The sequence below is a fragment of the Amblyomma americanum genome, chromosome 1 (assembly GCF_052857255.1).
Source record: "Amblyomma americanum isolate KBUSLIRL-KWMA chromosome 1, ASM5285725v1, whole genome shotgun sequence".
NCBI classification, from domain to species: Eukaryota; Metazoa; Arthropoda; class Arachnida; order Ixodida; family Ixodidae; genus Amblyomma; species Amblyomma americanum.
Genome location: NC_135497.1, coordinates 442,664,332 through 442,691,170, shown reverse-complemented (window position 1 = coordinate 442,691,170; position 26,839 = coordinate 442,664,332). Strand labels below are relative to the sequence as shown.

The window sequence follows — 26,839 nt, the reverse complement described above, 5'->3', positions numbered from 1 at the left end:
GCAGGCGGTAGGTTGGGGATATATTGATCGTTGTAGTAGAATTTTACAATATATGAGGAACACTGCGCTCATAATACCCTCCCTATACCCTATATAACACCCTCCCTGCAAATGCCTTTAAACGTTTTCCCGTTCCAGATTGCTTTTCTCCAGAACTGTTGGGTATGACGTCAGTGGTGCGCCTCCAGGCTCACCGTAACCGGAATGCAGGGGCAGCGGAGAACCTCCTCCATTACACGAAGTACATGGAGGCCTGCAGTTCCTGCAGCACCTTGACGGCCTCCACGTATTGGGCAGTGGTCAACACTGTGTCACCGCCGCCCTCAGACGACTGGCTGACCGCGCCGGACGTCTCCAGCTTGCTGGCGATGTGGTGTTTTGCACGGAAGGCGGCCAGGTGCGCGTAGTACACAGGGGCCGGGATGCTCACGCTCCTTGCACATCGGGAGTATGTGTGGCACAGGTAGAAGCTGAGCTTCTGCAGGTCGTCCGCGCTGAACATGGAGTCATCCCACACGACATAGTAGTGGGCCGGCCGGCTGGTGCCCTGTGGGTGCGCCGAGGAGTACACTTATTCACATGCGAGAATTCCAAGGGCCGTGTCATGTTGTGTCGCGTCGTGTCGAGGTATGTGGTGGTGCGGTGTGGTCCTGCTTGTGGTGCGATGTGGTGTGGCGTGGTGTTTGCGGTTTAAATGCGCCATTACGTGGGAAGGAAAGTGTTTAAACGCAATATACAAAAACCGGCAGTGCCCATGAGCAACCCATGCACTTGCCCTGCTCCTAGTGCCGCATGCACAACATGTTTCCGGCTTTATCTGGCCTTAGATGCCCTCGCGCCAATAAATACAGTGAATAACTATTATTTCCTGGCTGGCTGTCATCAGCGCATTGGTCGGTCATCGTCATCTATGTCGGTGTCCCGACTTCGGGACAGCATAAACACCGAGGCATTCAAGCCGACACGACTATTTAAACAAAAATCAATTTTTGACCGTTTTTTGAGACTTAAAAGCCGCTTCCATCTTTTACGTACGAGCTAAACGTCAAGCGCTTCTCTTTTCACCCAACCTTCTGCAATCATGTCTCAGTAGACGCCACCTCGAGAATAAAAACTAATGACCATATCCACATGACAGCATCACTGAGCACTGGCCATAGAGGCCCCCCATGCGCAACTTCCGATACCGCTTCCCCAAAGGTGAACGATGACGTCACAGTCACACACAGCGCTCCTGATGAACTCAATGTAAAGCGGAAATCTTCCGTCACAGTTTCGCGCGTAGGTGATCTCGAAAACCATGCTTCCGTTTCCTCAAGATGTGGAAGGCCTACACCGCAGGCGCTCCTGGAATTTGTAGCGCATTAACGACGCGACACGACTTTGGCGATGCCGGCGCCCGGACTATTTCCTCCGCAAATTCATAAACGAAAACACCGCAGACCATTTCTTCCCGCTGACAATCGCAACAAGAGCGGAGAAGAGGACGCCTACCTGGATGCCGAAGTGGCTGCAGAGGAAGAAGTCGAAGTCCAGCGGGCGCGTGACCACCGAGTCTACGGTCGTGCCTGGTGGGACGTTGCGACACTTGCCCACGCCGTCGCGGTCGTTGGCGGGCATGAACCTCGTGTGATGCCGCTTCTGGACCACGATGAAAGTAATTGCTGGCTCGTAGGTCTCGTTGGGAGACAGTTCCTTGCACGCCAGGCGGATGGCGCTCACCTGCGAGATTTGAGAGCGGAAACAAAAAATGTCGGTCAAGGCTGAAAGGCCATTCGAATCATCACGATATCTACCTAGTTCAGAATGTAAACCAAACAATTTGGATGTTCACGAACTATGCTGTCGCATCTTATACAATTGTCGTTTCACAAAGAGTGTACGGCGAAGATCACCGTTTTTTTAAGCAATGCTATTATCGGTTGTACTCTGGTTATACGAGCCGTTTCAGCTACCGTTCAGTTCAACGGAAGTGCAGCTTTTCCAACTGACGCTTAAATGAATAACAGTCGGCTGCAGTTACTCGGCATACTCCTCTAAATTGAGTTCACGCGGTCCACATTCCGGATCACGTGATCGGTTTGCACATAACTCTGCGCATTGACCACCTAGTTGACTTCACTCAACAAACATTTCTGTGCAAGCTTGGCGTTTCAGTATACCTGTAGTGAACAACCACACAGAGCCAAAAAAAATTCAGTACAGGAACGTCCGGCTTCACCGCTCAGCCGTTGTTTTACTGGTGCCACTTCGCGGGCTTTTTTTTCTGGCTACACTAATCCGAATATAGTCGGATACACTCAAGAATGAAGCCGATTTTCTCCGTAAAAGGACCCCCTTCCAGCCAATGGCTTCGGCTTATCATCACGAACCCTCAAAGCTGACAATGCGGTGTGCGCCGTGGCAGTGACAATAGTCTTCCCTGTGAGGGGGGAGACTAACCCCTTTCATCTAGCATTCGCCACGTGGTTACCCAAGCAGGCTCATGAGAATTGGTCTATGCCATTGGCTGCAAGAGAGTCCATTCAGGGTTCTTGAGTTGCTGGGTTCTTGAGTTGTATCCGACTATAATGGAAGTTGTAGTTGTACTTATATTAGCCAAGATAGCAAGATGTGGCAGCCGGAAATGCCGCCGACTCGGCCGATGCAGCGGGTCAGTAGACTGGTCCAACCGCGTATCTCCACTGAGCTGAGATCTTAACAGCAGGTGGCGCTGCCTTTTATTACCCGTGCCACACGCGCACTTTCTAGATGTTTGTAGCCTTAAGTTTGCCTATGCCATTATTTTCGGAGCTGGCGCTACACGTCCAGATTTAACGACATTATTATTTATTGGCAGATTTATTGACATTACTGATTCGCAACTAAACAGAGGTGATTACAATCCAATAAATGACGAAATTCAAATGTTTTCTGATAATATTCTGACACCCTCTTTTCAATATAAGTCAGTAGAATATAACCGCGGGTTCAATTTAGAGGCAAGCTCGCCGAAATAGTAGCCAAACATGTCCCGCTTATCACGCTATCAAATCATAAACCTAACACTTGCTTTACAAGAAAGCATCAATGCATGAGAAATAAGAAAAAAAAACGGTTGTACACAAATACAAAGCACGAATGTTCGCCCTGCGCGCCGGGTAAATATAAAACCTACCTAAACCTCTGTTGTTCTGGCCTCTGTGACGAAAAATTTTTTTTTTCAAAAAGCCCTTCCTGCGCTACTTAAGAACAATAAAAGCAAGTCCTTCAAAACAATACGTCCGAACAGTGTCAGTAATGATATATCAATACATGATATTGACAGCACCCCCTACTTCGATGCTGAATGTCCTAAAGCATTTAACTCGTTTTTCGCATATATTTTCACCCAAGAAGATAATCCTAACGTCTCGTATGTACCTGATTTTGGTTACCCGTACATGGCGCCGGTTGACATTACACTTGATGGCTTAGTACACCTGATAAATAACCTAGTACCCTCTTTTTCTGGTGTTGATTAAATCAATTCAAAATACTAAAGAAATGCCATTTCTGTCTCCAAAATCATCTTCCTTCATATCTTTAAGCAGTCAATATCTACAGGTGAGGTTTCCACCGGTTGAAAAATAGGAAAGGTTGTACCGGTTTTCAAAAGTGGCAACAAAAGCTCGCACGAAAACTGCCCACTTCCACCTTTTTGGACTTTGCCAAAGAATTTTATCGGGTAGAACATTGCCGACAAATATCTAAGCTTTGTGCGCTTAAATTACATTCTTTAACTCTGTCATGGGTCCGTAGTTTTTTTTCTAATTGCCAGCAGTACACCGTTGTTAATAAGTTTTAGTTTCCTGTTTGCGATGTTACATCGGGCGCGGCGCTAGAAGCCTCCTCTGTCCATTACTATTAATAATTTACATTAATAACCTGCCAGCAACAATCTCATCTTAGATACACATATTTGCTGACGTCTGCATTATTCATTGACCAATAAAATTTACTAATGTCCACCTTGAACTTCAAAGTCACCTCGATTGCATAAACGACTGGTGTAAAACGTGTCTAATGACTAAACATTTCTAAGTGTAATATAATTATTTTTAGCCGAAAATGCGCAACTTCGAATTTTCCATACCGCGATAATAACGATACATTGGCTCGGAATACGCAGTATAAGCATCTAGGTGTCCATATTTCACCAAACTTTTCTCGGGCTGAACACACATCCACCACTTTCGCTAATGCTTCCCGGTCACTAGTTTTCTTTCGCCGTAACCTGCTATGCACTACCCCTGACATGCGTAAACAAGCCTATATTACTTTTGTAGCACCGCAGCTAGAGTACACTTCATCCATCTGGTCACCTTATCAGAAATATCTAATAGACAATTTGGAAGCTGTCCAGAATCGGGCTTGTCGTCTCATTTTGGCAAAATTACAGTTATCAGTCCAGTGCAACCCAACTGAAGATCAAACTTTCGCTCCATGCATCCTTTGCAAATTCGTCGCGAGACTGCCCTTTTATCTATCTTTCACAAATACGTCCATGCCACTGATTCACCGCCAGCACATCTACAACGTCCCTCCTACTTATAACTGCAGCTATGCCGAATTTATGGCAACACACATGATTTCAACTTCTCGTCACTCCCGCGTGCCATTCGTCTCTGGAACGATCTTCCGGACTGCACCGCCCTGCAGGCTAATCATGACCCCTTTCGCGAACATCTACCCAAACATTTCGTTGATAACGGTTAGCACGTCATTTAAATACTCAGGATTCGTACAACTTCGTTTTCAGCAGCTTGAGACTATTGCCTCTTCGGTTTCGTGATGCGCAGCTTTGCTCATTTATGCCTGATATGTTTTCTTTGGCTTTTGTATAATTCTTCGTGCATTTCTCCTGTTTTTGTTTCATGAAGCAGAGTGGTTTTTTTTACTTTTATCCCTGTTAATGAATTGCGATATCTTATCTGAACTCACCTGTTTTTTGTGTGTTTTGCTGTACTTTTAATATGATTTTTGGATTTCTGGCCTATTTCTCACTAACTTCTGTATCGCCCCCTTACACAATGCCTCTCCAGAGGCCTATAAGGTATCTGTATATCAGTAAATAAATAATTTAACTAGTCACGGTGACGATACCGCCTTCAAGGCAGTAAAAAAAAGCCCTGAATATAAACAGTGTTAATGAGAAAGTATAAGAGCAATGCCCTTCAAATATATTATAAAAATTATTTTGTAGAAAATGCCACTGTTCTTGCTTGACAAGTGTGTAAAAGTAGAACTCGTGTGTCAGCTCACAGGATAACAGTACATATGAATTCCTATTAAAAATAGTGTTGTTTATGAATAAACGATTATACTCTGGGTAGTGACTTCGCACAAAAAAGTTGCATGTCTTTCCGCATGCGGAATGGCGAAAAGAGTATACAGATCTCGGGCGAATGAGGTGTGGCGAACTCAGAAGGTCGCAAACGCCAGTTAGTCTGTCTAATGTCATTAAATACAAGTGTGTGGCACCGCGCCAAAAGTAATTAATGACATAAAACTTGACCGTGTGGCACGGGTATAACACCTCGAACTGTCGTTCAGCTCAACGGACGGTCAACTGCACAGCAGTTATAATCGCCCGTGTGTAAGAAGGATGAGAGGCGGAGCGGATACGTACAAAACCGCGCCAGAGGCCTCAGTCTTGGATGTTTACCACCTTTTGAAGAGAAACGATCAAGCTGAGGTCAATTAACGCCGACAAGACGTCTCCAGAAATGAACATCCTGGATGTCCTGAAATTATATCCCTGTGGAGATCAATTCGGTGTCGTTACGTATATGCACAGCTAGTCGGCTTCTCCAAAGACAAAGGTTATCCAATGACACTAGTGACATTGAATGCGGGAAAAACTGTCTTAACAAGATGAGCGTTTAGTGGGCACAGTATAGTAGTAGGCGCAGTTACTTACCTCATAGTTACGGACTTCCAAGAACTGCCCCTCGCTCACTCCGTCCCTGTAGAAGACGATCTGCTCGGGCTTGTGCCTGGTGGCGCGGTGGAAAGCCAGTAGCAATTCTTTGATCATGTCCTTCAGGTCTCTAATGATTTCCACACGCGCCTTAGCCTTGGAGTCTTCAATCTGTACCCGAATGGTGGCGTGAAACTTGGACGGTACAGTGTCTAGGCTTCCGACGCACGCGGCGATGGATGGCCTCACCTTGTCTCCAGGCGATGGGTGCGACACGTCTGCTCCAATGACGATCACGGGCCTATGAAACAGCTTCGGCTTCTCCTGCATCAGGAGACTATTGTTGATACCGCCAATCTTGGCGTTGATCTTCTGGCACAGGTTTTGGATGAGCGCTGCGTTGCACTTTTGGACCACGTTGTTGTCCAAGATGCATTGTGTGCGCAGAGAGAGCTCAGTCTCTGCCACCTGCTTGATCTCAGCGTAGTTCGTGGCTTTTGTTATCACTGCACAACCATCTCCAACTGCGGGTACTGCTTGCGCTGCTCCGTGAGAACGGTCCGCATGGGCTGGCGGTTTGTGTCGAACGTGATGACCGCAAGCGGCTGCGCAATGCGCATGCCCAGTTCTTGGCCGATACGGATCAGCATCCTGATGAAGTTTTCCAGGGAATCCTTGTGCGCGAAGCGGCTCACGTTGAGAACAATCCACTTTGTCATGGACATCGCCTTGTAGAAGCGCTGCCCTCGGAGATCCCACGTACCGTCGCGCGGCTTGCACATGGTGTTGTTCTCAAATACCAGAGATGGCGGGTCGAGCACTCTGCCCACAACCTGAGTGGGCTCAGTGTTGATCTTGACGCCGAACTCTCGCAGGTACTTGTCCGAGCTGCTGACCATGTCGCGCACAGACTGACGAATCTTCTGGAAGCGCTTGGCTGGCGGCTTGGCCGTGCGCTTGATCATCTCGGCGATCTGACTCTCGTCGAGCTTCTTCCGACAGTGCTGGCCTTCGGCCAGCTCGCACACCTCCAGAGGAATGTAGACCGGATGCGTCGGGCTGCCACTCTGCACGCAAGGGAAGTTCGGGTACGACAAGCGCCTGTAGCGGCTCTGGAAGTAGTCGGCGACGGAGATCTGACTACCTTCTGATTCAAAATAGATTTCCTTCGCAGGTTCCCTCGTGATCTTGACCACTTTGTACTTGCGCGGGTACGGAAGGTGCGTCACTTTGACACGGAGTCCCATGAGCTCCCTATTCAGGCGCAGGTACTGGTTGTCGCGCAATGACCGGAAGTCTGCGGGCGTCAACACACGACGGCTGTCGCTTAAGAACCTGCACATGAAGTCGACCAGTGGAAGCGACTCGTAGAATGTTGTTGCTGACATGTCGACGTTAAGCATGGGCTTCCATTGGGCGGGTCGAACACTCGTGTAGTAGCCAAACCACACCTCCCGGCCTCCTCCGAGGTCATTGTGCTCGTTGGGTCCCGGCGGTCTGAAAAACGAGCGTCCAACCGGTGCAAGGTTGATCGAGGGGCTTTGCCTCAAGATGATGTCTATGGCCTGGTGGACTTCCTGGGGCACAGTTTGCACGCGCTTTTGGAAGACGCCATGCAGGGCGTCCAGATTCACTGTGGCCGCGTACTGGATCTTGATTATAAACTTCTGGGATCTTTGGTCTTCCTCGAGGTCGACTGTGAATGTCCGCTCGCGGAAGTTGAGCTGGCGGCGCGTGTACAGGTTCTTGCGGCCATCGAAAGCCGGGATGCAGTTGGCCAGGTCTTGCCGGTACTTCTTTACTAGGAGCTCGATGACAATCCTGTTGATCTTTGTACTGAGGCATCGGTACTTTTTCTGCTCAGGAACCTTGGTCTCCTTGGCAGTTTCCGAGGAGATGTCGACGTCGTAGTGGTAGACGCTGCCAGTCGGTATCTCGATGCTGAAGTGGTTGGCAAGAAGTTGTATGGTCCGGCCCAGCTGGCCGTGGGCTGGCCGCCGTGGGAAGTGAGAGGGTAGGGTTCGCTCGAGCTCCTGCGCCGTGTTTGGAGGTAATTAGAGCAGAGCATGAACAATTAAGTATGGACGCACTGTTTCGTGTGTTGAGCGTCACATAAGTTTGGCCGAATGGTCTTCGATCTACACTACAGCGAAGGACCGGTTCCGGTGAGTCTTAATGGAAAAAGCCTCCTGCACCCCGTGCATTATAGCGAGCCCTTTAAAGGACAGCGCTTGAACAAGAATATCCTCCAGTGACAATGTTTAAAATGTTTTGTGCAAGCGAAGTTATGTGCAGTCAAAATTTAAATTTCAGCGTCTTCGACCCTTTCTATATCTTTTCATCACTCTTTTCATGCTCACAGGTCGGCGCTGTTCAGCCAGCCCTACCCACTCGGCCCCACCGCCGGCTGCCTATGCGTTCGGGATTCCCCCCCCCCCCCCTGTAGAATGGGGTCGGGGGGGCTTCCTGAACCGCCGAAGCGACGCTTATTACTGGCAGCGGCCATAGCAGCTGCCTTACTTCTGAATCTAACCGACAGACACATCTGAACAAAAATACGCAGGAGCGCGAGGCGGAGAAATGCGCGGGCGTGAAAAAGTCACTGGAAAGAGCTCGCCAACCTTCGCTCGGGATTGTGGGTTCTGAATATTTGGTTCCGATGTTTATGACGAGAGAACGTAGTGATTGAGCGAGGTTCTGTACCCGGTTGGTCAAAAGTTTCGGGGCCAGAGGGCTTGCTTGTTTCATCGGTATATCATGGCATTTAAGACGCGAATAAAGCTATCAAGGTTCCCAGAGCACAGAACGATACCTCTTCCGCTTTCTACGGATATTCTGAGTCTGGTGGTGTCATGTCTGCCTGATAATACAGCTCAAAAGCAGACCCTTTGGCCTGAGAACTTTTAACCGACCCTGTACTTTCCTCGGATTATATTTCAGAGCCTTGTGCTATTTTGAGCGCATATGACAGGGACGATCGGGACGATTGCAAAATCAAGGAACCGCACTGCGTAGTCGCGGTGTTCATCAAAAGCGAGACAGTAATTACTTGTTCTTTTTCTGCCTTAAATTATTTATACAGTGAACCAAGGCCATGATGGTGCCACAGCTGTAGAAGCATTTCTTGAAAGGTTTCTGAACCACTCAAAGGAAAAATGTGGGCTATTTTGAATATGTTTAGACGTGGTATTGTGTTCCCATTCGCATCACATTTCTTAAGAGTCCCTTCTCTGTGCCTCAAAAACCGTTTTTCAGAATCCTGAGTAGAAGCTCTTTAAAACAGGAAAAACAAAGAACGCCGAAACCAAAACTCGGTTTCTCCCCAAGTATGACGCCGAGATCGAGGCTTGTCGTCATGCATACTGTCACAGAACCTCTCGGTGCGTTGACTGACTAAACTGGAGACTGTAAGCGACAGACCACTGTTTGTGTGAAATGGCCAAAAACAAAGGTCTTATTTTTTTTCTTCTTGACCAATCTCCGAGCAAATATCGACGGGCATGCAGCTGGTGACGTCACATGTCCAAGGTCGCCCACAGAAATGGTCCCGATTGGGGTGAAAAAAATTGGAAAAATTTAATTATTCATGATGAAACAAACCGGCGCCCGGCACCGAAGCTCGGCACAAGGAACTACAGTGGAAATTTCGGCATTCGTGGAGGTCGGAAAGACGCACCAGCCGCTTATTAACAGTGAAAGATGAGCAACATACGGGAATCTTTCTATGAATTGACAATGTGCAGACGCGTAATTTATAAGAATCAACAGCTACAGCCCAAGGAAACATCAGTTTGCCAGAGTGGAAGTTTGGGCTCGACAGTGCAACATTTCGCTTGGAGTAAAAGCGCATTTAACGCGTGAATAAAAAAGACAATGCACTCACTGCGGTGGCTCAATGCTTAGTGCGCTCGGCTGCTGCCCCGGTGTTCGCAGGTTTGAACCCGACCGCGGCGGCTGCGTTTTGATGGAGGCGAAAGGCGCCCGTGTGCTGTTCGATGTCAGTGCACGTTAAAGATCCCCAGGAGGTCGAAATTATTCCTCAGCCCTCCACTACGGCACTACTTCGTTTCTTCTTTCACTCCCCCCACCCTTGTCCCTTCCCTTACGGGCGCGGTTGGGGGTACTGCACCATTTCCTTCCGCCCCCCCCCTCCCGCCAGAAAAGTTAATGTCGATTAGCCCAATAATAATAATAATAATATTAATAGGAATAATAATAATAATTGCTTTTTGGGATAAGGAAATGATGCACCATCTGTCTCATATATCCCTGCACACCTGAACCGCGCCATAAAATAAGGGATAGAGGGAGTGAAAGAAGAAAGAAAGAGGTTCCGTAGTGGAGGGCACCGGAATAATTTCGACCACCTGAGGATCTTTAACCTGCACTGACATCGCACAGCACATGGGTGCCTTAGTGTTTTGACTCCATAAAAACGCAGCTGCCGCGGTCGGGTTCGAACCCGGGAACTCCAGATCAGTAGCAGAGCGCCCTAACCACTGAGCCACCGCGGCGGGTTGGATTAGCCCAGCTAATCCAGGATATACAAAGGGGAAGTGAGATTGAGCTCTCCACTGTCTCGCAGAGCCGGTTGTGCGCCTTTCCTGGTTGTGCGCCTTTCCTTTCGTGAAAATGAATGGTCTTTGCAAAATTGTGAACTCCAATGAACTCTACCAAGTCCTTCCACTAACTTGTTTTCTTTGGTTTTTGAGGAAAGGAAATCGCACAGTAACCATCTCACATATCTGAGTGGACACCCGAACCACCCCAAGAAGGAAGTGATAAAGGAGGGAGGGAAAGAGGAAAGAGAAAACAAAATTGAAAGTTGGATTTTGAGGAAAGGCAGGTGGAACACCTGTGGCTCAGTGCTACTAGTGGGGCATGCACAGTAGTGGGTAGAGAGCGAAAGAGAGAAATGCCATGTGTCATTACTGCTCCACGTGCTCTCCAGGAATCATGCAAAATTGCTCAACCTGTGGCCAGTAAAGCTTTCACTTTAAAAACAATATTTCATACGCTGGCAACAAAACACTCGGCCGCCGGCGTATAAGTAGTTAACTCCAAGGCTAAACCTGACGACGCACCAATTGCTTGAGCCACCCTTTATCCAGGTGAGACTAAGGCCCTGAACCTCACAGAAGAAACTGTGAAAAATGAAAATTGATTTTTGGGGAAAGGAAATGGCGCTGTATCTTTCTCACATATTGGCAGACACATGAAACACCCTATAAGGGAAGGGAAAACGGAGGGAGTGAAAAAGGAAAGGATGAAAGAGGAAAGGAAGAAAGAGGTGCTGTAGTGGAGGGCTCCGGAATAATTTCAATCACCCGGGGATCTTTATTGTACACTGACATCGCAAAGCACAGGGGTGCCTTAGCGCTTCGCCTCCATCGAAATGTATTGCAGCTGCCCGGTCTGATTCGAACCACTCATTTAAGTACGGTCTTCTACGTCACAAACTTCGGTTTTAAATTTCAGCCACTCGCCTTGTCCTCCTCATTGTTGACCAAGGAACCCGTAGCGGTTCCGAAACGTTGTTCTCGATCTAGGCATTGTCAGCAGCTAAATCTTACGTTTCACTTCCAGAGCGCCCTATACGTCATGCACTACCACGATGCTTGCTACCCACAGCACTTTTCAGCAGTAAAAACTAAGCCCTGTAGTCGGCTGGAACTCCAGAAAGAAGCGACGGATGCACTTCAAAGGACGCCTTGCAGCCTACGGCGTCGGCCGATTCTCCGGGCGCCGCAGTCAATCTGATCAAGCGGTGGTTCATATCCTTTCATATGCCACTCCCTGAGATGTCACACAGGTCCAAGAGGATTGAGTAACCATGACGTCATGGGAACCAGTCGACGCCATTGGCTGGAGGGCCTCTATCGAGAGGCACATGCCGCTTCTTTCTTCAGTTGTATTATACCGGAGTTCGGATCTCGTACCGTCCACTTAAGTCGATGTTTTGGAGAGGTGAGGTTTCCTCTTGCCTTGAAGCTAACAGCTGAACCTCTTTGTAACGAAGCGGTTTAATACGAAACAACTTATATAACGAAGAAATTAAGATTGCACGTGAAAGCTCGGCCATCAGGGGCTATAACGAAGCTACAGCTATAACGAAGTAACCGCCGGAAACCTTCAACTTCGTTGTAAAGAGGTTCAAATGTATTTGGGCCGCTGGCATAACGAGATGCACAGCATGGTTTATAACGAAATAATGAATATAACGAAGGAATTACGATTCCCCTCGGGAGCTCCTTCAACAGTGCATATAACGAAGCAACAGCCGTGAACGAACTTTCAGCTTCCTTATAACGAGGTTAAACGAACTACATGGCATGGCTCAAGATGAAGCCCTTTTCGGAAAACAGTACGCACCTTGATCCTGACATCGTCGCCTGAAGTGGCCTGGTCGCCAGCTGCGGGGGTCTGCTGTGTCAGCGCGACGGGCGGCGTGCTTGGTGGCGACGGTGGTAGGGCAGCTGCTGCCGGCTGAGTGCCACTCACGGCGGCTGCTGCGGATGCAGGCCGGGGGCTGCTGGAAGCTACCTTGGCGGAACCCGCGGCGGCGGCGGCCCCGTAGCTGGGACGGGAGGCGCTGGGCTGAGCGGTGGGGTGAGCGCTGGGATCCGCGGCCGTGGTCGGGCCGCCGCTGACGGCGCGCGGCTGCGGGCTGGCCGCGGCGCCCTGCTGGAGTGCTTGCGCGAACGAAACCCACGAGGGACCGGCGGGCGACGGAGCAGGAGGTGTGGCTTGGTTGCCACCGCTGGCCGAAGGCACTGCTGCGAGCCGAAAATGCCCATTTAACGTCGGCTCTATATATCGGCTGCGTTTGCGATCATATCGATCGTTACGACACGCATATATACACTGCCGAAAGCAGAAGACTGGACAGGCGTCGCCGGAGCTCCGTTGGTAGAGCACCGGACGCGAAATTCAGAGGTCGTGGGTTTCGGATCCCACCGGCGGCATGTGGTTGTTTTTCTTCTGCTTTTTAATGAATTATCTTTAAAAAGTTTCGCTTTTTATGGGGGTTTAAGGTCGCATAGAGACTATTTAAAAAGTCATTGCCATATTAAGCCCCCACTGATGAACACCACAAAATATTTTTTTTAAAATTTCCCTATGCTCCTTGGTTCGGTCACTGTTGGCTTGCGTCATGTATTTCTTAACGAGCCCCTCTCGTCCCTTCCCTTGTCTGCTCAACGGGAAAAAACAGCTGGTATAGAGTACTTAGTCGATGGTTTTATGGAATGCCGTCTGGTCAGGTCAGCAGAATGAATCTTCGGTTTACTGACCATGTGAAAGTGGTCAGCTGACTGCAGTTAACATAGTTGACATGGTCAGTGACCGAAAACTCAGTATACTGTGGTCGAGAGAACAGGTCGGAACAGCCGTCCCAACTCAGACAGCTGTGTAAGCCGATAATGGCATGCTCCGTGACTAAACGCGACTAAACATGCAGCTCCCCCAAACAGCGTCGTATAGCCCTTGCACTGAAGAACTTAGTGCGAGGCAATAGCTGTCGCGCAGGGTCTTAATTTTCACACAAAAGTGATCAGCCCTCCCCCCACAGCAACGAAGAAGCGGCAAACGACAAACCCCGCCGCGCATTCAATATACTTGAGACACACGCGCACGCTTTTCGTCTAGCTGTATACGTGAGAATAAAAACAATTTTCTAAAACAACAAAAAAAAACAACTTGGCTAACCCTGGAATTCAGCGAAAAGCAAGGACGCTTGCAAAGTGCCTCAGGCTCGTCCATGGCAGCGCCTGCATTCACGGCCGTTCTATATTATATACACACACGACATGGCTTAGACGTAGTATCACCCAATGTCAAAGAGCAGAGGTGAACTAAAGGTCATGGGTAAAGGGTCAAGAGCGACGCCATAACTGTACCACGTACGGTCATACACGGCTAACGTGGTTAGGCTGAAGGTCGCCCAAGGTTATTCTCCGGCCTATGCGATGAATGCTTTACCAAACGTGGTGAAACTTTTCGCTTCGTGTTCAAATGCAGTGACTTCTTCAGTTTCATTCCGTTTAGGGCGCAGCTCGCCCGTCCCTGCGTTCCGCATCGTAGTCGCTGTAACATGCTACCTGACAGATGACGTGTTACGGAGTGTGACAGGTGACGTGTTGGCACGTAGTAGCAGAGCGAAGCGCCACCTGACACGGCGAGAGGAATGGACAGCCGGAAGGCGGCTGCTACGGGACGATGCCGGAGGGCGGCTAGCAACGTAACACGACACCTGCCAAGCGGTAGCTGGCGGCTTGCGGAGACCTGGGCTGAACTTTCGAATTACCGTCCGTCGAATCAGCCTTCAATTTTTTTCATTTATATATCGGGCGTAAAGAATGCACGTTTCTTGCCGCGGATAACGCTTGCTGTCACGGAGAATGTCAGCACATGCTCGCTGTGGGAAACGCGCTTCCCCAATTCCCTTCCTTTCTTCAAAATCGACGGAGTCCGCAACATCGTGAGCGACAATGCCAATGATCACAATGAACGCGACGGTGGCGGCTGAGTGACGTCATAGCTCTCACATGGTTTCTCCTCGGTTCAAGGTCAAACTCGTCAAGCTGTTAAGCCGCCTTGACTTCACCCGGCAGCCCCCCCCCCCCACCCAAACAAAACAACAAAAAAAACACGCAGTCGCGAGAAATAGCGACCACAATCCGGGGAGAGGTATTTTTTGAAAATTGGCTTTTGAGGAAAGAAAATAACGCAGTAACCGTCTTGCATATCTCGGTGGACACCTGTACCACGCCGGAAGGGAAGGGATAGAAGGAGCGAGTGAAAAAAGAAAGGAAGAAAGAGGTGCCGTAGTGGGGTCTCCGAAAAAGTTTTGACCACCAGGAGATATTTAACCTGCACTGACATCGCACAACACTCGAGCGCCTCTGCATTTCGCCTCCATCGAAACGCGGCCGCCGCGGTCGGGTTCGAACCCGGGTACTCCGGAACAGTAGCCGAGCACCCTAATCACTGAGCCACTGTGACGGGTAATGCGGATAGCCCAAGCCAAAAACCAATTATTATTATTATTAAATTATTCCTGAGCCCTCCACTACGGGCTTTCTTTCTTGCTTTCTTTTCTCAGTCCCTCCTTTATCCCTTCGCTTAAGGAGCGGTTCAAGTTTCCGCCGAGATTTGATACATACTGCACCATTTCCTTTCCCCAGCAGCCAATTTTCAATTTTAATGGATTGGATTGGATTCTAAAACATTTACCCGCCGCGGTGGCTAAGTAGTTAGGGAGCTTGGCTACCGATCCGGAGTTCCCGGGTTCCTTCCCGACCGCGGCGGCTGCGTTTTTATGGAGGCAAAACGCTCAGGCGCCCGTGTGCTGTGCGATGTCAGTGCACGTTAAAGATCCCCAGGTGGTCCAAATTAATCCTGAGCCCTCCACTACGGCACCTCTCTCTTCCTTTCTACTTTCACTCCCTCCTTTATCCCCTCTCTTACGGCGATGTTCGGGTGTCCGCCGATATATGAGACAGATACTGCGCCATTTCATTTCTCCAAAAACCAATTATTATGATTATTATTATTATTATTATTATTATTATTATTATTATTATTATTATTATTATTATTATTATGTAAAACATTTATTGCGTCGAGGGCAGATTGCAGGAGACACATACTAGATGGCCGCTAGCCCATGGCTGGCGGCGACCTCATTGACCCGCTCGATTGCCCGTACTTGAATCTTGGGATCCGAGCTGACCAGCACGGCGTCCCACCGCTCGGGAGATTTAACTGTATCAACTCCGCCTGAGGCGAATTATTTGCGCAGTTTCACAGAATGTGGTCGTATGTGGTCCTTTCACCATATTTATGGCAGTTTGGGTCGTACTGGCCAGGGTCCTTGAGGGAAAGCACTGCCGGATTCTGAAGGGAGCGTGTTTGCAGTCGGCGCCAGGTAACTTCCTGCGCTTTTGTTGAAGATCTGTGGGGAGGGGGATATGCGCGCCTCTCCAGCCTAAAGTGATGGGTGGTGTCATGAAATGAGATCAACCCGTCCCTCGTGAAATTCTGGTCGTAGGGCGTCCTCACTGCCCGAATGCGATAGCCCACCCTCTTCGATGACATTATTGCAACCTCCCTCGGCAGAGGAATGGGACAAGCTCTTGGCCAGTTCAAGAAAACAACGCAGCTGGCCATCATCACGCGAACTCGAGAGGCCGCCCCCGAGTGGAGGTCACACTGCCTCGCACCATCCCCAAATAATCCAGGCTTCCATTTTGTGGCAATAAAGTTGTAACCACCACCTTATTGGGGCAGAACGCTACGGCGGTGCCAGCGCTTCTATTTTCGAACGGGCGCTGGTTTGAAAGCGGGTTGCTCCGCCGATAAGTGAGACCATTACTTCGCCGTTTTATTTCTTGAAAACCAATTTTTCGTAGCCCAGCGCTACGGCATCATGTCTCATACTTTGCGAACTACACGACATTCGAAAAGAAGTGATTTTGAAGACTGTGGCGGAAGCACAACGCTGCCCTAACGGAGTTTCGTAGTCATCTAGCGTTTCTAACATAAAAAAAACAAATAAAACGTTGTTTGGTTTGTTTTAAGGTGTTCAACGTCCCAAAACAACTGAGACTATCAGGGACGCCACAGTGAACGGCCTTTGGCAAAAGTATCCAAGAAACTCAGTTTGTTTCTAACACGTGTGGTGGAGCACTTGTCACGTCCTTTCAGCTCTAATTTAGTGCAATGACGACCCTATTCTCACCTTTTGCGGACTTTTTTCGTCTGGTGGTACCCTAAGTGCTTCAATATGACGCTGAAAAGCAAACCCCTTTCCTTAGTTATACACCTCTGGCTAAGAAGACATGTCTGCAGCGAAGCTCTTTGCTCGGCCTGTGTGTGCGTGTGTGTGTGTGTGTGTGTGTGTGTGTGTGTTCTATCCTCCTCTCTTTGTCTCTCTCGCTCGCTCTTGATCCAGCTCTGGACAGCGTAACTATAGGCTAGCTCCGTGGTTTAATCTCCCTTCCTGATCCTCCTCCACTCCAGTTACATTATACTTATTGCACTGGCAAGTAAGTATAGCCTTCAGTACACCATGAAATGCATTCTGAGCACAGAGATGATGTCAACGCCGCGGTGGCTCAGTGGTTATGGCGCCAGAAAACTGATCCGGAGTTCCCGGTTTCGAACCCGACCGCGACGGGTGCGTTTTTATTGATGAAACACGCTAAGGCGCCCGTGTGCTGTGCGATCTCAGTGCATGTTAAAGATCCCCAAGGGGTCAAAATTATTCCGGAGTCCTCCACCACGGCACCTCTTTCTTCCTCTCTTCTTTGAATCCCTCCTTTATCCCTTCCCTACGGCGCGGTTCAGGTGTCCAAAGATATATGAGACAGATACTGCGCCATTTCCTTTCGCCCAAAACCAATTATTATTATTAGCACAGAGATGAGCACAGAGAGTAGTGGAGGGCTCCGGAATAATTTCGGCCACCGGGGGATCTTAACGGGCACTGACACCGCACAGCACACTGGAGTAAATACGCTAAAGCGCCCGTGTGCTGTGCAATGTCAGTGCACGTTAAAGATCCCCTGGTGGTCGAAATTATTCCGGAGCCCTCCACTACGGAACCTATTTTTTCCTTTCTTCTTTCACTCCCTCCCTTATCCCTTTCTTTAAGGCGTGGTTCAGTTGTTCAACGACATATGAGAGAGATGCTGCGCCATTTCCTTCCCCCAAAACCAATTATTATTATTATTATTATTATTATCGCAGAGGTTCTCAAGAATACCTGTAGAGTCAAAAATGGCGTTTCGGTAGATCGCACAACGTACACGAAACATCGTATTTTTCTTGGCTGGATACTGGCCGAGAAAACGAGGATTCAGTAGGGAGAACTAGACTCCTTGAGACAACGCACCTGGCAATACGCTGGTAATTTCCATGCACGGCTGGTACCAAACCTTTGGTCACATTAAAGGACCCCAGGTGGTCGAAATTTTCTCAGCCCTTCACTGTGGCGTCTCTCATAACCTTAGTTACTTTGGCACGTTAAAAACACCCATAAAAAACCATACCTTTGCTCACAATAAATTATAAAAGGACTGAAAGACGTACAAGTGAGATAGTTTCATCTGTCCTCTCGGCAGCACCGAACCGCAGCTGTGTTTAAGGAGCTGGCTCGATCGCTTCGGCCAAGCACTAGCCAAGCCTAGTACGGAGTTCATATTTCCCGACGTCCCCTAGGTGCATGTTATCAGACGTCAGCGTCTCTTTTCTCTTGCGGTAGTGATACTGAGAAGCTCCGTGATTTCGGCTGCTGGCTGTGTCTTGGAAGCAGGCAAACCCTCTCTGCACATAGGCAGGCGTGCGCCAGGATGGCGGGTCGTGCTTCTGGGAGGGCCAGACGGGCGACGGAGAGGCTGTCTTGGTCTCCCGGCTGAGGGCGCTATTCCTCCGGCGCCAAGCAACGTACCCGAACTGTGCGCATGGGGCGACGCGGCCAACGCGGTAGACAGGCGGACGAGGAATCCGTACGACACCCGCAGGAGTCCCGGAGGGAGTAGCGGCGGGCGGATCTGGTATGCCACGGCGTTCTTGTTATTATTAATGCGAAAGCATTAGATGGTTATGTGGCGTGTTTCGTGTCAGCAAAACATTATCCGCACGATTACGTCATTCTGTGAACATGGATGTGCAAAAGTTTGGTAATGTTAGAGAGTAAGTGATGAGGTCTTGCTGTGGAAAACATTTGGTTGACGAATTGTGATTAGTTAATTAGCTACACTTCGACGACGCGATAGACACGTACGGACGCCGACATAGCACCTGGGCGAGGAAAGTAAATTAAAGTAAAAAATAAAACTGAATAAGAACAGCAAAAATAAAAATATTTTAAAATAAAATAAAATAAAAGTAAAAATAAAAAGGAAAATAAAAACGGCCGTGGCTTAGCTTGGTTACGCCTAATCATCTAAGAGGAAGTCATCCGTCGAATCCGTGTATGCCGACAAGCATTTCCCTCACCAGCGTGCCCATTACAAAATCTTCCAGTATCGATTGGCCGACGGTGCGGTAACACTCCATTTTCTCCGCGTAGTAAGATATGCCCACTCGGTGCTTGCAGTAGCTTTCGTTAAAGTACGGTAGCGTTACGCCGTAATAAATGTTGGGGTTATTGTCCCCGTCCAAAATGCGATACAGTTTCTTCTTCTTCTTCTCCTCCTCAAGTAATATGGCACATACCCACGTGGGGGGATTGGCCAACGTATAGAGTAGAATGCCAATGAAGCATTTGCGCGGGGAAGGAAACGTCAGAAGACTGAATCAAGATTAAAAAAATTGGAAAAATAAAATGAATTCAAGAGGTATGAGTCATCCGGAATAGAATCAATCTAGCCTTTTTTGGACATGCGAAAGAATTTTGTATATAGCTAACAAGATAATCGATTAGTTGCACTTATGTAATCGTGAAGGTAGCCGCATACACTGCTTAACGGGAATCCCTTGGCACTCGCACCGAACGATAGAAGAACTGTAAGAGACAGAGGCAGTCCTAGTCTCGAGAGAGGAACCTCCAGATATTGCTTTCTCTGAACCGCGAACCGCCGGCAAGAGAGGAGAAAATGATCGATTGATTCAACTTGCCCGCATGATACACAAAGGTTTGTCGCAGCGAACCCGCACCTGCATTAATACAAGTTTAAGTGACGGATTCGACATCGAAGGAGCGTCATGGACACTTCACAAAGCCTTGACTTACACCACCGGATATTCCATGGGTACTTTAGGTGTTGAAAGTCCACGGTATTGAGCAACGGATCACTCAAAGTGGCTGAAATATGTTAGAACCGCTGGAAACATGAAGCTGCTAACAGAATGAGGTGAGGGACGGGATATATTACAGGTGCGCTGAGAGCTGACCTTGCCAATAAATCAGCCACCTCGTTAAAATAGACGCCTGAATGCCCAGGTACCCAGACCAAACGGATCTCGCGCACTGTGCTCGGAACAAAAAACCTAAGTGAACGAGTCAAGAAAGATTTTTCCTAATTTTGGAGAGAGACAATAACTGAAAGGCAGTCTGTAAGAATAAGAACCCGTGCGACATGTCTGAGAATTTTGAGAAGAGCCAAACCAATGGCCAAAAACTCTGCGAAGAATATAGGAGTATAATCAGGGATACAAACGGAGTAGCTCCAAGCTAGATCCTGCGAATATATGCCAATCGCCGCCTTCTCACAGCTGCCGGAGGCATCAGTGGAGAGACCAGTATGATGTGGAAAATTCTGTAGGTGTTCAGAAAGAAGACCATTTAGGGTATGTGCGGGCATATGCTTCGCATGGGACGGGAAAATAAAGTAGTAATAGAAGACGGGATCAGCCTGCGTGTCAGCAACTCGTTGCAAGGAGATCAGATCAACCTGAAGCGGAGCTAACCGATTCTGCGTGAACCTAGCTTGCGGAAGCTGATAACGTGGCCAGTGATTAGTCAAAAAAGGTGTGGTTGGGATACAAAAATTGGAATACTAACGCCTGGGGCCGGGTCAAAAGACTTGAGGAAAGTATGCACTGTTAGAAGTTGGAAGCGGGAATAGAGGTTGGGGATACGGGCTTCCAGATAAAGGACAGCGTTGGAAGCTGATTTTGGGAGCCCGAGGCATAGCCGTAGGGCACGCCTTTCCAGTAAGGCTAATGGCTGCAGCTTGTAGTTCGCTCTACCAGAGAACAAGGGGCAACCAAATTCCAGAATCGGTCTCATATAAGCCTTATAGAGCAACAGTAGCGTGTCACGACGCATGCCAAACTTTTTATTGCCAACTCGGGTCAAACGGCCCAGTGCACGTTCCCCTTTAATAAAATTATTCTTAATATGGTGTCGCCAGTCCAAATTTTGGTCATAAGTAACACCTAGGTATTTAACCGACTCCACCTGCGGAATTGGAGTGGAGCGGTAGGCTAGCGAGATGTACATAGGAGCGTCGGGTGGAAATACCAGCACGCCACATTTGCTGACATTAAGTGATAAATTGATTTGGTCCAACCAGACTTCAAGAGCATTCAGATATGCCTGCAAATACCCGTAGAGCACATGAATATCCTTTGCTGATGCGAAAAAAGCTATATCATCTGCGTATACATGAACTGTAACGTTAGGATGAATGGGGATGTCCCGAACTAATATGTTGAAAAGCAGCGGAGAAAGAACAGAGCCTTGCGGCACACCTCTTGATTGACCATAGGTATTAGAACAAAAAGATCCGTCTGTACAGAAGAAAAATCTATCTTTTAGAAATTCACAAATCCAGGCGTAGAGGTAATGCGGTGGTTGTAGTTGAGCAAGCTTGTTAATGAGGACTGTGTGCTCCACGCTGTCATAGGCCTTCGCAACGTCAAGCGTCACCAAGGCTGAAACTTCTCTCTGGCGCAAACGAGAGCGCCCAAACGAGAGCGGCGGAGGCCACAGAACCGAAAGCAAATTCGCTACGCACCTGGAGGTCCACCAGCTGAGTCGTTTTTCTTCTTGTCTTTGCGCTTTCCTTTCCCCATTTAGATAGCAGGCCACGAACACAAATGGCAACCACCGGAACGGACGTCTTGCCTGCCTGCCGAGCCACTGCAGAAAGGCAAAAAGGCTGCGTTGTTACTCTTTTATAGTGACCTGTTCCGTTCCGTGATTCGCTCATATGCTTCTCCACGAGCTGCACGTGTTCCGTCGTCATTGGCTGCGCTTGGAGACGTCGTGCGCGTGCCGGCGCTTCTGCCTCCAAGAACGCATAAAGAAAAAAAAACTATGGAACCAAAGGAAATCGTCGTACGATACCGCTTTTCCACAGCCCCTTATGGGAACGCAAAGTCCCGGCGCGTCTCGAACACGCGCGCTGTGGAAGTCGAAGACAACAAGTGGAGGGGGACTCCGCTTCGAAACTCAAGTAGTCCTAGAAGCTGCTTTGCTGAGAGGGTCTAGTTCAGAAAATACAGAGGCGCATACCAAGTTCACGGGCGTACAAAGTGAGAAAATGGGACGATGCTGCTAGCATTCATTTCCCATTTTGTCCAAGTCCGTGGTTTCAGCTCAGAGATCCACATAAATGAGCCACCAGAATGCGGCAAATAAAGAGCTGTAGCGATTTGTCAACATTTCTGGCTTTTACCTATGTCTATGTATTTGTAATTGCATCCGTTTAATTCATTTTATTCCCACGTGCTAGCGTGGATAAGCCCCGGAGTAAGGAGTATGTTTTACTGCCCACATGTGAGGCGACAGTCTGAAAAATCGGATTGGGGGGGGGGGGAATGGCTTATTATCTGTCTCACATATCCGCGGAACCCTGAACCGGACCGTAAGAGTAGGTATAAAGCAGGGACTAAGAGAATGAAGGAAGAAACAGGTGCCGTAGTGGAGGGCTCCGGATCAACTCGGACCACCTGCGGATCTCTAACGTGCACTGACATCGCACAGCATACGGGCGCCAATCTCAGAGTTTATGTCGAGTCGTTGCGGTGGCCATTGCTCTCGAAGGAGGCCCCGATGCACGGTTCGCCGGTCACAACTGTAGCACTCGCTCGGCAAAGAGGAGCCGCCAAACTTTGACGTCTCCCTTTGTGCGAGGCGAAAAAAAAAACTCAAGTCGGCGACGCTAGCCCATGCTTAGCTCAGCCGGAATATCTGATACGCGTCTCGCTGGCAATCTCCAACGCCGGCGTTTGGTGGTATTGTAAGATCATCGCAGGCATCCATGTCCGAGGTTATACATTCCATAAGCTATCCATGTTGCGATCACAGGTAGAGGAATGTGCACGGGCCTGCCGACGGGCTCCAGCTATGCCTAACCACTGCCGCGTGCAAACAAAGGACAGTTCAGAGGTGTGAGGGGAACTACTGAAAGAAAAATGTGCTTTGCATCAACTGCGACCGTAGGAGCGACGGTGGTTCTGGTGGGGAGCTATCTTTAGAGTCAGTTGTGTGGCGTTTGCAAGACAGCGACAGCACGCGTCACAGCACTCATGTAAGGATGGTGCCGAGCGTGTCTTCGTGATCAGGCGTTAGGTGCCTTAGCCAGAGGACGTGGGAACAAAGCCTGACAGCGACGGCCCCGTTTCGATGTATACGCGAAATTATTTAAAGAACCCTGTGTGTTCGAAGTTACTGCAGTACCCCTCTATACGACGGCCACGTTTGACTTCAACCTGTGTTTAATGCTGGCTATCAAATTCAGGCAAACGCCGAGTAGAATGGCAATGCAGTCGCCACGTTTCACTTGATGAGCGCGGACGGCAATTGTAGTTTAAATATTTAGCTTAAACGCTTGTCGTTACCTCGTGTTCGGGAAAGAGGCCACGCTGGGTCGAACACTGCTGCCTACCACAGCAACGCCAGCATCAAGGAAGCGCCACGTGACAAAGTTTAGCCGCCGCGGTGGCCCAGTAGTTACGGCGCTCGGCTGCTGACCCGACAGACGCGGGTTCGATCCCGGCCGCGGCGGTCGAATTTAAATGGAGGCGAAATTCTAGATGCCCGTGTACTGTGCGACGTGAGAGCACGCTAAATAACCCCAGGTGGTCGAAATTTCCGGAGCCTTCACTACGGCGTCTCTCATTGTCTGAGTTGTTTTGGGACGTTGAACCCCTCACACCAAACAACGTTTTCTTCCTTTTTTTGATGTTAGGAACGCTAGATGATCATGGAACTCCGTTACTGCAGCGTTGTGCTGCCGCCACACTCTTCATGGGCGCTTCTGATCGAATTTCGTGTAGTTCGCAAAGCGCTGAGACCCGATGCCGCAGCGCTGGGCTACGAAAAATTGGTTTTGAAGAAAGGAAACGGCGATGTAATTGTCTCGCTTCTTGGTGGAACAATCCGCTTTGCAAACCAGCACCCGCCCGATAATAGAAGCGCTGGTATCACCGTAGCGTGCTGCTACATTAAGGTGTTGGTTACACCTTTATTGCCACAGAATGGAATTGATTAGTTGGGGCTGGTGCGAGGCAGTGTGGCCTCCAGTCGGGGGCGGCCTCTTGAGCTCGCGTGACGATGGCCAGCTGCGTTGTTTTCTTGAACTGGCCAAGAGCTTGTCCCATTCCTTTGCCGAGAGAGGTGGCAAGGATGTCATCGAAGAGGGTGGGCTATCGCATTAGGGCAGTGAGCGCGCCCTCCGACCCGAATTTCACGAGGGACAGGTCATCTAATTTCATGACATCACCCATCACTTTAGACTTGACAGGCGCGCTTATGCCCCTCCCCACAAATAGTTAACAAGAGCACAGGAAGTTACCTGCAGCGCCGACTGCAAACACGCTCCCTTCAGAATCCGGCAGTGCTTCCCCTCAAGGACCCCCGGCCAGTACGACCCAAACTGCCATAAATATGGTGCAAGGGCCACATATGACCACATTATGCGAAACTGCGCAAATGATCCGCTTCAAGCGGAGTTGATACAGCTCGCTTCTCCCGAGCGGTGGGACGCCGTGCTGGTAAGGTCGGACCCCAAGATTCAAGGATGGGCATTCCAGCAAGCCAATGAGGTCGCCGCTAGCCATGGGCTAGCGGCCATCTAGTATGTCTCCTGCAATCTGTTCTCGACGCAATAAAAGTTTTACAATCCAATCCATAAAAATTGAAAATTGGCAGTTGGGGAAAGGAAATGGTACAGTATGTCTCAAATCTCGGCGGAAACCTGAGCCGCGCCGTAAGGGAAGGGACAAAGGAGGGACTGCGAAAAGAAAGCAAGGAAATCCAGTAGTGGAGGGTTCCGGATTTATTTTGACCACCAGGGGACCTTTATATATTACAATTCGTTTTTTGGGGAAAGGAAATGGCTCAGTATCTGTCTCATATATCGTTGGACACCTGAACCGCGCCGTAAGGGAAGGAATAAAGGAGGGAGTGAAAGAAGAAAGGAAGAGGAAGGTGCCATAGTGGAGGGCTCCGAAATAATTTTGACCACCTGGGGATCTTAAACGTGCACTGACATGGCACAGCACACGGGCGCCTCAGCGTTTTTCTTCCATAAAAACGCAGCCGCTGCGGTCGGGTTCGAACCCGGGAACTCCGGATCAGTAGCTCATGATTAAAATTCGAGCCGGAGCTGGAGTTTGTTGTTTCCGATCAAGCCACGTTTGTTGAATGCGTCAACCGTAATGTTAGTGTGAGAACTCCCTACAAACACAACTTCTTTACTAAAACCAGGAAGGGGATGTTTTGGGAGTGGACAAAGTGAGCTGCTTAATGCCAGTTGCCTTGTGCAGTCGCAAGGATTGATTAAAAGTAGCTTCACCTTCTTCTCTATGGGCCACTTCAGGAACTTGTCAAACAAGCCTTCAATTATATACACACGAACCCAAACATAGACACGGCTAAAGCATAGCCTCGGAACTAAAAGGTACCATAGTGGTAACTAGGCCGGCCATCGTTGCCTGTGAAATAACGCAAACGATCAGACGATTTCCTGCAGAATCCATTCCAGTCATCTATGGTCCATACGTACGGGACGGATTTGCTGAGGACGTCGCTTCTGATGCTGAGAGACGCTACGGCCAGCAGTTCCAGAGATTTCGCCTCGTCCTCTACTGAAGCCGCCTCATTTTAGCTGCTGTCATCTCCGAAAGTGAAGATCCGGCATCTGCCGGCGTGCGTTCTTCACAAACGGCTTTTACGACCCTGTCCTCCAAACGCGACACGTTACGCTCACACCCCTCGCTGTTCTTCTCTTTCATGGTCCGCTGGATGTAAGCCAGCGCATCCCTGATCTCTGCGATGACTTCGCGTTGGTCTTCAGCCAACGCTGCCTCCGCTCCGGTCGTCAGCTCCGAAAATTTGGGCGGCTGTCACTGCGTCGGCAATACTGGTGCGCTGCGCTGCAAAGGCGCCACTGGTATCAGGGTGCAGACGGTCCTCGAACGAATCCATCTTCGTGCGCAGGGCAGCATTTTCTTCCAATATTTTGCCAGCGTTCCTTTGACTTCCATAAAGGCGTTCGAAAAGTTGTCCTCTGATGCTTGGTCGCGTGCGCGCGGTGGTTCACAGTCACGCGCCAGATGTTCCGCAATGTCTCGGTGTCGGACACTCTCGCTGCATTCGGGGCATCTCACGACGTGGAACTGGCAGGCGTTGGCGAAGTGCTCCAACATGGCGGATGCGAAGACCTCCGTGTCGCAGCCGTGCTCAGCGTTCCAGCAGCGTACCTTGCGGCCGAGGATACTGTCCCTGGTGAAGGCTGACCACACCACGTCTTCTTCCTGGAAGGGCTCCTTGTGAAAGGGGCAGTGGTTGCGTTTGGCACCGGCGCCCTCGGAGCAGGACTGGCAGAGCAGGTGTAGACAGGGTAACATGGCTGCCGATGAAGGAACGAGACCGCAGACTATGCACACTCTAGTTGGTGGGAACGGGTTCACAAAACACGTCGGCCTCCAATCGAAGCCTCTGTCGAAACCGAACACTGTCTGCAGGCTCGTGGGCGCCATTGCTGGAGGCACGCACTCAAGCGTCCTAACATGCAGCGTCTCGGCCACAGTCGGCTGAGGATGCAGTCTGCGTGTGCGACTGTTATCACGTTTCCGCCGTCCTTGTCACACCAGGGTATGGTGTAAAAAGAGAAAACACTAGACTGCGAAGCTTTGCGCGCGGCAGCAGACGGTCAGACGGAATCCCGGCCGGTCTGCACGGCGTTGTCAATATTTCCAAGAAGTTATATCTACCCGGTTTACCTGATGAGAAACGCGACGTTCTTCTGTTGGTCGTTTTCACCTCCTCGCTGGCCACAGCTACTCCCTAAGCAGAATTCTTTTCGTCTATCTGTCTCGAAAACGAACATGGAACAGCTGGCGACACCTGGTGTGTGCTGCGGATATCAAGACACGGCGCGAACTTGGGAATCGAAACTGCATTGAGGAGAACAATGCTTTATCTTAGGACATTGCAAC

The 26,839-nt window shown here is 49.4% G+C and overlaps 1 protein-coding gene across 1 annotated transcript; it reads right to left on the bottom strand.

Moving 5' to 3' along the window:
- Positions 1 to 26,380, bottom strand: LOC144125477 (protein argonaute-2-like). Its single transcript, XM_077658871.1, has 3 exons — positions 26,009 to 26,380; positions 1,495 to 1,722; positions 1 to 547 (listed from the first exon to the last, which is right to left on the bottom strand). Exons 1-3 carry the CDS (start codon positions 26,378 to 26,380, stop codon positions 233 to 235), a joined length of 915 nt encoding a protein of 304 aa, XP_077514997.1. The 3' UTR covers positions 1 to 232.
- Positions 26,381 to 26,839: the final 459 nt, after the last annotated feature.

Excerpts from the sequence above, each read along its gene's own strand:
- LOC144125477 (XM_077658871.1), bottom strand. The coding sequence starts at position 26,380 with ATGGCGCCCACGAGCCTGCAGACAGTGTTCGGTTTCGACAGAGGCTTC. Across the intron at positions 1,723-26,008 it reads ACGCCTGCCAGTTCCACGTC|GTGAGCGCCATCCGCCTGGC; the intron begins GTGAGATGCCCC and ends CAAATCTCGCAG. Across the intron at positions 548-1,494 it reads GCAGCCACTTCGGCATCCAG|GGCACCAGCCGGCCGGCCCA; the intron begins GTAGGCGTCCTC and ends GCGCACCCACAG.